The sequence below is a fragment of the Eubalaena glacialis genome, chromosome 3 (assembly GCF_028564815.1).
Source record: "Eubalaena glacialis isolate mEubGla1 chromosome 3, mEubGla1.1.hap2.+ XY, whole genome shotgun sequence".
Lineage (NCBI taxonomy): Eukaryota > Metazoa > Chordata > Mammalia > Artiodactyla > Balaenidae > Eubalaena > Eubalaena glacialis.
This window is the reverse complement of record NC_083718.1, coordinates 100,162,254-100,177,371: the sequence shown is the minus strand read 5'-3', so window position 1 is coordinate 100,177,371 and position 15,118 is coordinate 100,162,254. Positions and strand designations below refer to the sequence as shown.

Here is a 15,118-nt window from a genome sequence, read left to right as displayed (position 1 = left end):
CTAAAAAACTGTAATGTGGATAGTACCTGCCAAAACAGACTGTGTGCATCTCCTCTCAGAAGTTCAACTGTATCCCCTGCCCGGATGTGTAACGGGGGTCCTTCATGAAGAGCGGGGGCTGGCGTTCCAGTATAGTTCCTAATGGCCTGCATCTTTGGTAAACCTGAAAATAAGCAACACAACTCTTAGAATTGAGAAAATTATAAAGTGTGAAGTCCAAATGCACTTTAAAAAAACCAAAGCTATTATTAACATTAAAGAGTTTTAAGAGCACCAAGTCCAAGGAAACATTTGAGGGAACCACAATGGAATGCTTTTCAACTTTCTCATTATTGGAGATGGTTATGGAATAAGACACATATTTATCCCCTGATTCCTTACATTCTTTTCCTCTCCCTCACCATCAATCTCTTTTTAGTTGAAAAAATATTTCTTTCAGCTGACGCCTGCTTCATAAAAAACACGTCACGTACAGTTTAATGGAAAAGAATCAATTTTTTCATCCTCTCTATCCTTTCTGCCTATTATTTTCCTCTTGGGCATTGGCTGATTTCATCACTAAGGAGGCTCACCCTTTCTGTGTACGTATCACATTGCCCAGTATAAGGCTCATATCTTAAGGTTATCTTTGTAATTCAAAAGCAAAAAGGTGATGGATGTGCCACTGCAATACTTAAGACATTTATATGGAGAAATTCTTCAGGCTCAAGTTTAGGCTTGCAAAAGAGACCCAATAACAGGAACATGTCTAAGCCAATGGTATCAATAAGACTTGAAATACAGATCCAGGCCTTTTTGCTGTATTTCTTGGAATGGGCAATGAAGGCCTCAGTTCAGTATTTCATTTTTGCGAACGGCAGCTTCAACTGCACCCGGGCCTGACTGCATCGGCACTGCTCACAAATGGACCACCTCACAGTCACCTTTTCATCTGGAGGTGGAAAAACTGCTCCTGCCTACGAGACAGATCGCTCATAAACATGGTATCTGTTACACATTGAGGCACTTAAGTCATCGCTTATTACACTTCAAGAATTTTTATTCTAATGATTGAACACAGTGAAGCTATAATTGGCTGGAAATGTTGCACTAAATAGAGGAGGATGAATGACAGTCATTCAGTTCTAGGTGTCCAAGTTACCTTGAAAGGACCTCGATATCTAAATGAAATGCTCCAGCAAACAGTTTAATGAAGTCCTCAAAATCCGTTTTTCAATAACCATGCCAGGAGGGGAGAAAACAAGTGTGGCTATAAACTAAACAGAACTGAAAAGTTTTAGTCAACACTTTCTCAACAACCCAGTCAATCTGAAGGCAGAAGGGCTGAAAAGCAACGTGCCCTTCACCCCAGTTGAACGGCTGTTAACTGCCAAGACATGTTATGAGCTGCCACATCTCTCCTTTCTTCAGTTCTTGTGCCACAGAACCGCAGAGGGATGACTTTGATCCCATATCTCTCATGAAGTATTTCTCCACCAGATGGTATAAGGTGGTGGCGCCCTTACCCAAACAGCAGACTTTATTGTCTTTTCCAAAACGACACTCGAAGAGAACTCTTCTCAGACAAGTGTTTATCAGACTCAATCTTATCACACTGTAAATTCCCGGAGCATAGAAAGAGCTTATTTTACAGTTTTTATTAAGATACTGTTGTTAATATAAAATGGAACCTAAATATCCCATGCACACCAAAATGGATTTAGAAGTTCAATATATGGAAGAGGATGCCGTCTAAAGCAGAATTTTTTCATAGGAGGATGGTTTGCATGATAGTTATCCCATGTTGAGGGGCCAGAATTGCAGTTAGCCTCAGTTTTCCTGAGCACTGCTAGAGCAAGGAAAGCATTTTGTTCAGAAGGATCCCTTGATAATTTTGTTTTTACGTCAATTTTTAGATAAAGGCTGAAGGCAAGAAAGAAGAGTTTTTAAACCTGAAAGAGCTGACGTGACCTTAAATACTGGGACGAGGTGAGTAGTGGGAAGGGCCCTGGCCTTCACTGCAATTGTCTCTGTAGACAAGGCCCACAGGGTGAAAAAGAAGCAGTGCCATGTGACAGATGGTGGAAACAGTAGTTCTCTTATTGCTGATATGTCCAAGTTATTCTCAAGAAGAAATGATTGAAAATGCATAGAGTATTTAAGAAGAAAAATTAAGTTTGATGACATTTCACCAGCCAAATATAGATTAGGGATTAAAATACAGGATGCCCAGGCTACATACAAAGGCTATGAAGTGTCAGGTATAGAACAATGCTGCCTCGTTTATCTTTTTGACTGGACTAGAATATGCCCATAACACATGACCTACTAAAATCATGATATTTAAAACTGAAAGTAGTACATATATTAATATACTTTGGTCAGAAAATGAGACCCAAGTACTAGTCTTACGATTTACTTTGGACTAAGCAACCTTCAGAATGATGGACTTGGTTTTCATAGTCTTACTTATTCCTGATTTTTTTCATTGGCTCTATCTTTTCTGCTATTACTTTCTTCTTGGTTATGAGCTTCTTTTGGGAAGTTGATTGAGTAGCACACTAGCATAATGTGTGTTGCTGATCTCATTCCTAAAAGAAAAATTGTGTGACCCTCGCCAAGAATTATGGTTGAGCCCAGGTAATAGTCAAAAGGACATTGCTACTGGCCTGAATTCAGCCATACGTGATTTGCAAAATACAATGTTTATTTGACTCATATGCTTTTTTGTGGGATGAGTTATGGACTTATAATGGAATTTATATCTTTTAGTCATTTGTTAGGATCATCTTTGGCTATTTATTTCTGATTGGTCAGCACGTCTCATTTCAGGATGACCTGTCAGGGCTACAGGGCTATCCAAGGAGATCAAAAGATAAAAGGAATGAAACAAGGGCACAGGGACAGGATGAATTCTGACACTCTGCCCCTTGCTTCTGACACCTGCATATAGTATAAGTTCTACAGTACTGGTGGGATGAATGGTTGCTTTCTAAAAGGCCCCTTTATATTCCTTCCTTTTATTAAAAAAAAGACACGGTGACATTGCTAAGAATATGAACATAATCACATTAACTGAGAGATAAAAATGCAATTAAAATAAGAAGAGAGGGAGTGGGTTAAACTTCATGTCAGCACTCAGCCATCAGTATAACTGTTGACACAATCTACTGCCACAGCAGGCATTCACACCTCGTAAATGAGATCAAGAAGGGAGAAGAAATTAGATTTACAGATGTTCATATTTCAAATAGCCGTTTAGTGTTGATTTAATGTAGGTTTTCTTCTCCCCTTATAAAATATCTGACAGGTTTTAACCTCTGTTTAAAAATGTCCAGGACAGAACATTCACTACACGTTCCTATGACAACTCAGTCATTGTTGCATATAGTTTATTAACAAGCTGTATCTGAAACTTACTCAAAACTCTAACTTCTCTCCGTTGACCTGCCTCCTTCCATCTGGAATTATGCTGAAGAAGGCAATTCTCCTTTTTATAGATTAGCCTTTCAAAATTTGTTCAGGCTTAAAATTCCTAGTTCCTCATTTAAAAAAAAAAAATCTTATTTTCCTTTGGTTATCCATACTTCAAGGGATTCTGAGATGCAAAACAGTATAAAACTACAAAAGCAGAACTGTAGTTTCCCTCATTGATACTGAGCAATCAGAAATAAACAGCTAAAAGTTATTCTAAAAACTGATTAAAACATGTAAATTCCATTATATTATAAACTCATAACTCATCCCAGAAAGCTGCTTTTTTCTTCTTGGTTAAACATGGACCCAATAGTTGTTTAGTTTCTTTCTGCTCCAGAACTGAATTTATAATGGATATATTGGTATAATTACAAGGCTGCTCTTCAAAATCTGAAAAGTTATACTGCAACTACCTTCAGATATTAAATGCAAAATAATCATATGTAATGCCAACATGTACAGGTAAGCAACTGTGGAAGTTCCCAAAACTTTATATAATCAATAATCCTTATCTAAGGGAATATAGTTAAAATGGCTGAGACAAAATTAGATCTCCTGCCAAATGTTTAGTCATTTCAGCTTGTTTTATTCCCTTCAACAAATGCTCTGATGTACAGCCAACTATATCCTTAATGTATAACTTGTGGACAATTGTGCCCTTTAACTTTTGTTCACACTAGCAATTATGCTTAGTCTTGGCATCAGACAAGGTCCCCAAGTCATCCTTATGCACGAAGAATTAACAAACAGAAGGATCAACAATATTAAAATGACGGTTATACTCCAGTAATAGTCATGGGGTTCTCGTTAAATAAAACTGAAGCCAATGTAATTATGTGGAACACTAGCGTTTTCTAAAACAATATAGAAGTGTTTTTAAAAAGGGGATCTGAAGCAAGATTTCCTTTCAAATCTGAATTCAATACCACTAAGAGTGATATATGCCAAGAAATGATTTAAAATGTACTTTTTAAAAAGGAGTTAATTCTAGGTAGAGTTCTATTGGAAATTTGCTAGATATAAACTGTTTCACTGATAATTTACACATAAACCCTCAATGAACTTAGCCTACTGTACCTGTATCAGCCACTGTGGCTTCTGAGAAGAGTGACCGTCACAATAGAGATTAGTATCTATTCAGGAGGCTGATATCACTGTCCTAATGCAATGGCTTTCCCCGGGGCAATAACTTAGAGCAGAGTGCTGTGTACTAGATAAATGAGCTGTCAGTAATGGTACTGGCCTTTCACCTCTGAGGCCTAATTTAAAATCTAAACACAGCCACATTAAAAAATAATTAGTTTTGCAAGATGTCAGAGAATGTGGTTAGTTTATCCTGGGAAACTGATCACAAGCATAACATATTCATTCATTCCTTAAATGTCTGAAGCACTCCCTAAGTGCTGGGCATGGTGGTCTGAGAACAGAGCAAGGCCAGGCTTCCTGCCCTCAAAGAGCCTATAGTGCACTGAGTACACAGGTGAACTAAAGACAGTAATACCATTGGGCATGGGCTCTTGTCCAGGGGGACCTTTTTCCAAATACGCCTATTAATAAAAATTTCAGGGAATTGTTTTGCTAAGTCTTCAGTAGGACCCTGAAATAATGTATCTTATCTTTTCTGTAAGTCTCCTAGGTGTGGTTTCCAAATCCTAGACAGGTGTGGGAATCACATCCTCATGGGGACATGAGCAGGCCCCATGACCAACATCCACCACTTCCAAACTTGCATTTGAGACAACTGTGCTGCCTGGCCTCTTGCCAACTAGATCCTCTTTAACATCTCAGCTCTTCCTGATGCAAGTTTACAATCTAACCAGCAGGTCTGATGATCAGGCTGAGTCGACTGAACTGCTGGCAAGTGAGGCAGACTGGGATGCTGGGTTTCCCCTGCCCATCACATCTTCCAGGGCTCTTCCCAGCGAAGCCGTGCACCTTCCTTCACTTACTGATCTTCACGGAGGGCACGCGGAGCCTTATAATGGAAACCATCTGTTACAACAGAAGCAGACAAGTTGGTGGAAAACAAACTGGTCTAAAGAAGTAATTGTTCACACAGGGAACACTCAAGGATTTTGAAGATTTTCACCCAGAGGATCCTACTTTACTTTTATAAACAATGATGAGTCAAGTGAAGGAAACAGCACCGTCACTGCTCACATAAAAACAAGCATCAGACAGAGATACTTTCCTCCAACTTTATAAACACTGCCTAGTCACTCTTTGGCACTGTCTATTGGAGTATTAATGAATCAAGGGTGAAAGATATAATAATTCCTTTTGGAAATTTTTTCTATTTATTAAAAAGATTTTATAGGCTACCAATTATAAAAGAACTATACAATTTCATGTGTTACTTTAAAATCCATGCAAATTTAACATTCTGTTCTGTTGAATAAGTATGTTTTAGTGACAAAAAAAATGAGGTTTCCCTAAAATCTTAAACAAAATCAAAGCTCTAAAAGCTTGTGCCATTTGTCAGACCCCTAGAAAACAACCACTCCTAGGGGTGGGAGGAGAGCCGTCTGAGGAGCACAGCCTGAGCTATCTCAGGATCTTCTTTAAAGACAGGAAGAGAACACAATTACACAACTTCAAGGTAAGAGCTCTGTCACCTAGTCCAACCACCTATGTTTCTACCTTATAAAACTCTTAGACTTGCCTCCTAGTTCAGTCCTCCAGGGTACAGGCCAGTCATTCTCTGCAACCTGCAGGGTACAAGGTTGTGGCAGAGAGAGGTCTCCTGATATCAACTGATATGTGTTTGGGGATCATGTGAATCCCTGCTGGGTATGCAGTGTTATCCGGAGGAGCAGGAAAAGAGGAGGAAGAACTCTCCTTCAGGTGGGGAAAGATTGAGAACGCCCCAAGATTTACGAAATTCTAGCAGGAGAATAATAACTCCCACTGGTGTATTCTAAAGACAGAGGCTTGAGCTCCTCAACTTCAAAAAAAAAAAAAATTATTCTTGACAAGCTATGGAACTCTCAGTGACTGACACGTCCCCATGCAGTTCTGTGGATCTGTGAACAAGTGGCCACATGAAGTTCTTTCTACAGTAAGTTAGTATCACTAAAACCACATCATTCTGCTATTCTGACCACACCCGAGTGGATCAAGGATGGTGATTAATCCCAAGGTTGCAATGAATAGGCTGACCATGTGAGACACGGGTGGCTGAAAAGGAGCATTGAAGGGAGACTGCCCAAAGGGGCGGCCCTCAGTGGAGGATGAGAAACAAGACAGTCCAATTTGCTCTCACAACGTGAAAGCAGCAGGCAGATACAGGTCAACAGGGAACAATGGTTTCTGACTTAAAAGAAGAGATGACTGGGATTACTAGTTTCCAGAACTGCTGGTCCTGAGACATTCTTATATAGCCTGCTGTACCTTTCCCCTTCATGGAAAGTACTGAGATATGGAGTGACTATTGAGAAGATTTCCTGGGCTGTTTTCTTACCCTCTGAGCAGAAACCCGCATCTCCCAAACAACTCAGCATGTTTCTTTCTTGCAACCAAAATAAACCTTTAATAATCCAGTCTTAAAGGCTATCTAAGGAATAAGATAAAGTAAAAGGGGGCTACCCTGGTGGCGCAGTGGTTTAGAGTCTGCCTGCCAATGCAGGGGACGCGGGTTCGAGCCCTGGTCTGGGAAGATCCCACATGCCGCGGAGCAGCTGGGCCCGTGAGCCACAATTACTGAGCCTGCGCGCCTGGAGCCTGTGCTTCGCAACGAGAGAGGCCGCGATGGTGAGAGGCCCACGCACCGCGATGAGGAGTGGCCCCCCACTTGCCACAACTGGAGAAAGCCCTCGCACAGAAACGAAGACCCAACACAGCCATAAATAAAAAAATAAAAATTAAAAAAAAAAAAAAAAAAGAAACAGCTTTACTGAGGTATAATAGACATATTATAACTTGCATTTAAAAAGAAAAAAAAGATAAAGTAAAAGTAAAAATGATTAAGGGCACTCTGCAATAACCTAGTTTCCATTCTTTGTTCTATGAGCTCATTCATTTATTCAACAAATATTTACAGATTATTCATGATGTGCAGGTACTGGCCTAGCCACTGGGGTTGCAGCTGTAAATAAGAATGAGTTCATAAAGCTCATGTTTTAGTGGGGAAGACAAACATAAAAACAAATGAACAAATGCAGTAATACCAGATTGAAGTTATATAAAGAAGAGTTTAGAGAAAGGTACTGGATTAGAGAGTGACGAGGGTGTATGTTTGAGTGGTGAGGACGCATTTCCTTAGAAAGTGATCAGGTGAAGTTTAAGACCTGAGGAGAAAGCAGTGATCATTTGGGGCACAGCTGGGGGGTTGGGAGGTGGAAGGTGGTAATTAAACAGGCAAGCGAGACAATAAACATGAAGACTCAGACTGCAATGACCTTGAAGTACTTGAGGGACAGAAACATGGCCAGTGACATCGCATGAAAGCAATCGATAAATTTTAAATTGATATACGCAGTCTTGAGAGTCTGGCCCATTTCATCAGTCCTTTCATACATGCATCCTGTTGAATTGTTTGAAATTTATTAAACAGGTCAAGTTCTCATTAACATGGTGCCCCTTCTTCCTGGCATATACTTGCTGTTGTCTGTACACCCAGGTTACAACGCACCCAAGGAGGGCGGGAATCTAACTCACTCCTCTCATTTTTTTAAAACTCAAATACGACTTCTGCTAAAAAACCTTCTAACGTTCTCTTAAGTATGAGTTTAAGTGCCTGAAACATATGCTCCCTTAGATGCTCATGCTTCCTGCTTCAATACCACTTACCGCACCAAAATTACTTATCTAGCTAGTATCAAATGTAAATACTAGACCATAAGCATCTTCTTATGTACAGTCTTTGTAGAATTTATATATTAGACTGTGACCACCTTGGTGACAAAGATTGTGTTCTTTGTCTTGATGAATTCTTTTGGAAGAAAGAAGGAAAAAGGTGCTATCCTCTCCCAATAGCCACCCTTCCAAATACACACACACACACACACACACACTGAATTACACCCAAATCAGCTCTCTAGTCAACCATTTCTTCCCATTTTTACTTCCTCCCACATTCAAAACTTATGTTTCAAATTGGCCTTTCCTCATCCACTCTTATAATTCTTGACTGTCCTGCACAAAGCCACCTGAATGACTTTTTAAAATGTAAATTATGACCTCTCTCGCCTGAGATGGTCTGCATTCTGCCTATGGAATGTATATCTCTCTAAATAACTTGCTTTCATGTAAATATATATATTTAAATAAATATAAATATATTACAAATATATAAATATATTTAAAAAATATATATTATAAAATAGCATTCTCCTATGTAAAACCCTTCCCACTGCACTCAGAATTAAATCTGACCTTCTGGCCACAGCCCATAAAACCATATATTTTCAGGCTCCTGATAACTCTCCAATCTCATCTTGTTCCAGTCTCACACTTGCTCACTGTTCCATCCTACTGAGCTTTTTATACTTGCTTAAACATGCTGAGCAAGTGGGTCCAGCCAAGACAGTCTACATTATGAACCCTGACTTGTAATTCTATACTTATTCATTTACTTGTTACCTGCCTCCTCTCCTTTCATTTTCTATATATTTGTACTGCCTGTTTGTATGATAAACATTTATTATTTTCATAATCAAATTTGGTTTTTATTAAACAAACTACAACTTCATCTTTAGTTTTGACTTGCTTGTAAACTGTATTTACTTGTGCTTTTATCTATAACTATCAGTATGCTACCTGTAACTGAAATTTTGCAGGAAATAAAATTATTTTTAAGGTACAAAATTGCTAATATATTTCTTAAAAGCCATTAATAATGACTCTCTTAATAATTTATAGTCATCCTGAATATCTTTAAATTAGGTGACTTGCATCATTTATGGGGAAAAATACTTTTTTATTCCTATACAATCAATTGCTAATCAGCGTAAAAATAACACAAGCTCTAACATAAAAAGTAGCATATACGTTCTCGAACAGTCTGCCCTAGCTTCTTCCTTCTACTCCCCGGCTCTTCTCTATTATTCTCTTTTCTCTTGACCTCCCTACTTCCTGCGATCCCTTGCTTGAGTAGCAGAGAGCATGTTCAGTTGCATGCCCAAAACATTCAGATGTGCGCAGACAGGGTTTATTGATTTGTAAGTTAAAATGAAGAGCATGGGAAGTTGGTATTCCTGACTGGAAGTTTCAGAGAAAGCAAATGACTCTGGACAATCATTTCGATGTGCTGATTATCTTTTTCAGAGGTCAGGGAACCCTTAGGTCAGAGACCAACAATCAACATAGCTACATAAAAATGCACAAAACCTGAACAGTCTCTTTACCCTTCTTATGAACATTCTTCTATAATAAACTTCAGAAATAGGAAAAAGGAAAATTAGAAGAGCCATCTCCTCTTTCTAAAATGGCACAACACTGAAATTATTGACTTGGAAGAACTTCCAATCTGCTAAATCTTTATAAACTGTTATGAGCCCATTTTCAAACTCTGAGAATCCATAGTCATCACAGTATCTGACAGGGAACTCTGAGGTTTAGTCTCTCCCCTGTTGTTTACCTTGATTTTTTTTATCCTCTTTAATCTTTTCCTGAAATGAAAAGTAATTCAGTTCAGATAGAACCATTTAGTTACAATCTTATGAATTCAGATGTGAACTGAGTATAAATTTACCTGTTTGAAATCAAGTGAATGTATAACTATTACTCAAAGCCAGCAATGTTTCATAGGAGCAGGCTAGATACGTATCTTCATTTTAATGTGGTAAAACTGTCTTTGTTCACATTCCCTTTGCCTGGGGCTACAGATCAACAACCACCATATCTACATAAGAATGTACGTAAAATGAAAACATTGTCCCCTTCTCAGGAACATTCCTTCTTAACACTATCTATAAAAGGGAGAGGGAAAGATAACAGAAACCACACTGTTGTGTATTGAGTATTGTTGTATATTGAGTTGTGTATTCTTTTGAAGTAACACTGTTCCAGCAATGGAAACACTGCACACTAGCATGGAATGTGATTTGATCAAAGACGCTTCTTAGGATAATTTAGTCAAACATTTTTATTTACATATAAAACAACTCAAGTCCAGTTGCTTATAGCCAGCTAAAAGCAAAAAATGGTGTCCTTTCCAACAACAATCTGTCACCCAGTGAGGGTGGCTAGAAAAAACAAGGGAAGATTATGGAAAGGTCATATATGATTGTTTCAGATTTAGGTACTTAATGAATAAATCACTACCTTTCCCCAAGAAAGGGAAAAGAATCATATTCAAAATGTTCCAATGGGAATGATAGTTTTTATATGCAACAGAAGACCCTTCAAACTATTATAGGAAGTTCAGAGATTGCATTTCAAAATCTCTATAGCCCAGAGGTTATCATACTCAGAGTATACATTCCGTCTCCTTCCTATAAATTGCCTAGGAATACTAAAAAGTTAAGGTATTAGCCTATAAGCTTTTGTCCTCTATAGTTTTTCAATTGAAAATATTTCAAATATACATAGAATATTGACTTTAGAAATAGTACTGGAGTTTTTTTCGGCCCTTCAAAATCTTAATTTTTTTTCTCCCTCTCCTATCAACTCGAAACTATTACTTCTCTTCCTAGTCTTTTTTTTTTTTTTTCTGTTCTTACTTTCCTTAAGGTTAGCCATATTCTGTCCCCAAATTTTTAGCTTACTATCTTTTTTTTCCTACATAAAGAACTTCTTTCATCAACCTTAAATACCAAAATTATGTTACAGTTTCAACTTGTTCAAATTTAGCATAATAGGCTATTTAAATGGTTAGACACCATTGCTTCTAATCATCTAAAAAAATGGTAAAAATTAAATGAAACCTATATCCTAAGGGTATAATAAAAATATAAAAGTAATAATTATTAAAATGTAAACTGTGGACTACAAAGAAAAATATAAATGTTAAAAATAATGAGAAATTGTGCCAAAAAGTTGTGAATCATCTAGAAGGCAGTTACACAGCTAAAAGCAGCACTGTGCAAAGAAAAGACATACTGAGATAGAGTGTTTCATTCTGCCTCACTTCTCAAAGACCAGAGACATTGAATACAAAGTTCACATGCAATTACAGTTTATAAAAACGCCTGAATATAACGTATACTAATATGGCACATAACTCTAAAACCAAACCACTGACTTCTCATTAACTTATACATCATGAAAAAAATGGCTGTTCCTAAAGATGACCTTCTCCTGAGTTCTTGGACAGAGTCTGATCATTTCACTTAGGTGTTTCTTGCTTCTCAATTAAGACAAACTCCTGCAGAACAATGAACAAAACTTCTCTTTCCTTGCCAATATCCCAGTGTTCATCCCATCACAGAAGTGTGATATACACTGAGTTGAGCCATAGGAATTGGCTGCTGTTGACTGTTTTTGAAGTACAAGAAAAGGCAGTTTCCTATGGCTTAACCTAAGATTCTTTCAATGCACATGTATTGAGTACCTAATATTAATGAAGTCGCAGCAAAAAGGCCTGCTTAAGCTCAAATATGACAAAAAGCAGGCAAAATTCTGTGTAGAAAAGAACACTCCATGTAAATCTGTACTTGGGCATTGGCTCCGTGGAGCAGTATTAATTAGTAACTCTGTTCAATAAATTCAATAAACATTTGTTGAGGCCCTTGTTCCCATCTACCTTGGAGCCATAACTCTTTTGAAAAACCTAGTTACAGAATTTTTTTTCAGGTTTCAACAGTAAGGATATCCTATTTTGCCCTTTGAAGCTAGGGAATATAATTGGTGACAGCAGATGCCCTATTTATTTTTTTTTCCTGTAAAAATTTTTTCCCTCTATAGAGAAAATTTTTTTTTTTATCTATTACAAAATCACAAAATAATTATTTCTGTCTTTAGAGCAGAGACTGCTTAAATCATTTATCTTTGTTTTATTAACTTCAAGCACAGTGCTTGGCATGAAGTAAAAACTTGGTAATGAGTGATTAAATTTAATTTTAAAACAAACATACATGGCAAAACCAAATTAATATTTCTTCTTCCTGTTATCTTCAAGGATTTAATAATTTATGATATTTGTTCTTAAAACACTTTGATTTAACCACTAAGAAATAGAAATTGTGACAGTAATTTCTGCATTTTAGTTATCAAGTTTAATTAAACATCCAAGAGGGCATGGTAAACACAAAGTTAAAAAAAAATCCAGTGTCCACCTGAGTAACTGAGGCAGTACATTCTTTCTCAAATTCTAAGATTTCTCTAGGGACTATTTCATCAAACAGATAAACTCATAAGCTACTTCTCCAGTATACCAGGTATACCAAGCTTTCCATTGTCTTCCAAATTGTTTCCCCTTTTTCTGCCTCCTAAATAGAAAGATCCTTCTAGAATATATCTCTGTTTTTGTCAAATTTCACCAAGACCAAATAAAATAATTTCGTACAAAACTGAGAAGTTTAAAAATGCTTTGAAAAGTTACAAGTACTTTCCCACATATATAATACTTTGGAATCTACAGATATTTAAAACATATTCATTGACAAGTTTGGTAGATTCCCTGACTCTTGGGTGTCTAATTCAGTCGTGAATGTGAGAGGCATTAGAGATGCAATAATGAGTAGGAGATAAAGTCCCTTTCCTTAAGGAGCTTGACATCTTGTAGGGGTAGGGAGGAACACATACACTCCTACACAGAGTGACACTGCTGTGATTGTGACCGACGTGTTGCTATGGAAATGCTCAGCAGAAGCACCTAAATCAGGGAGCTTAGAAGACTTTTGGGGGAGTAGACTCTAAGCAGAAACTGAAGTGTAGATGGGCATCAGCCAGACATAGGAGGAGAATGTATACATTGCATCCCACTTAAAGAGGCACAAATCTTTGTGCTTTTATGACTTCGTTCAGCAGGACTCTGCAATTCAGCTGCATGAGCAAAGACAGGCTGATTCAGAAAACGGCACAAAAGGGTTCAAACGTTGGACCACAGAAACTAAGCTGATCAGGCAAGGCAGCAAACACAGGAGGGGCTGATGAACAGAGAGGCAGCAGAGGGGCCAAGGATTGAGGTGAGAAAATGAGATATTTGCATTTAAGGTTTTAGGAATGGAACAACTCTGGGTGATGACAAGGCCCCAGGTGAGGCTGACATGAAGAGGGGCAGAGGTGACTCAACATGAAAATGTCAGTGTCAGGTTAAATGAGGCTCAGGTTTTGATGAGTCATCTACAATGTGAAGTCATGCAGGTTGAAGGCAATATACTCTTTTTGTGTGAGATAAAATCACGGAGAGGATCCCATAGGAGAGGGCAGTAAGTGTAATGGTCATAAACACGGGTTTTGTATCAAATAGGTCTAAGGTTGAATGCCATAAACACTTCATTACCATGTCTGGAAAATGGGTATATTGATACCACTAATGATTATGTGAAATAATTAGCATTTAGCACACTGCCTGCCATGTGGTATGAGTCAAGAGATGTTTGACCCCTGACTAGTTCTATGTAATCATTCTTCTGTAGTAAGTTATTTTCATTAACCTACTTTACCTAAGTAACTTAGATCCAATATTCCTATGCCTCAAAATGTTACAAAAACAAGAAACATTTATATGTGATAATAATATCAAGCAATCTTCACGCAAAATTCTTTTAATTTCAATGTAATTACTAAAAAGTATAGTAATTAAAATTTTGTGGTATTAGTGTAAGGATAGAGAAAGAGACCAATGGAACAGAGTAAAGAGCCTAGAAACACGTCATCTATGTATCAAGATGACATAAAGATGAAGTGTGAAAAGCAAAACTATAAAGCTTTTAGAAAACAAGATATTAAACCATCTTTATGATATTAGGTAGAGAAGGTTTTCTTATGCAAGACATGGAAAGAACATAATGAAAGATCACTAAATTTGTTTCCATTAAAATTTAAAACTGAAAAAGAGACCACTAAAACAGCAGATGCATACAATTAAGATAAGCAAAGGATTAGTACCCCCAATATATAAAGAACTGCTAAAAATCAGAAGAAAAAATATAAACAGCCCAACCAAAAAATGTGAAAAGAATATGAATAGGTAATTCACAGATAGGAGAAACTGAATGAATCTTAAACATGTGAAAAGATGCTCATTGTCAGGTTCAGGTATTTATTTCGGTGGGGGGGCAAAATTTAAAACAATGAAATAGCAATCTAGACTCTTTGTATTGGTAAAATCTTACAAATCAATAGCACAAAGCATTGTTGAAGATTTAAGGGAACAGCAACATTTTGAACAGGATCTAACAAATAGCAAAATGTTAATATCTATTTACTCTTAGTAGTAAGTATATCTACATCTATCATATTATTTTTGGTATGTTTGAAACGTTTCACAAATGTATTTTTAAATTTTATTTAAAGGTCTTTGATCTAATAAAATACTACCTTTTTTAAAAAATTAATTAATTAATTAATTTATTTTTGGCTGTGTTGGGTCTTCGTTTCTGTGTGAGGGCTTTCTCTAGTTGCGGCGAGCGGGGGCCACTCTTCATCGCCGTGCACTGGCCTCTCACTGTCGCGGCCTCGCTTGTTGCGGAGCATAGGCTCCAGATGCGCAGGCTCAGTAGTTGTGGCTCACGGGCCCAGTTGCTCCGCGGCATGTGGGATCTTCCCAGACCAGGGC

General features: G+C 37.5%; 1 protein-coding gene across 1 annotated transcript in view; it reads right to left on the bottom strand.

Annotated features, from left to right (window-relative positions):
• VAV3 (vav guanine nucleotide exchange factor 3) overlaps positions 1–15,118 on the bottom strand; it is a 422,617-nt gene that overhangs the window by 81,280 nt on the left and 326,219 nt on the right. The window contains exon 20 of the mRNA XM_061183772.1: positions 27–163. Coding sequence (XP_061039755.1) covers positions 27–163 — 137 coding nt within the window. The remainder of the gene's footprint in view (positions 1–26; positions 164–15,118) is intronic.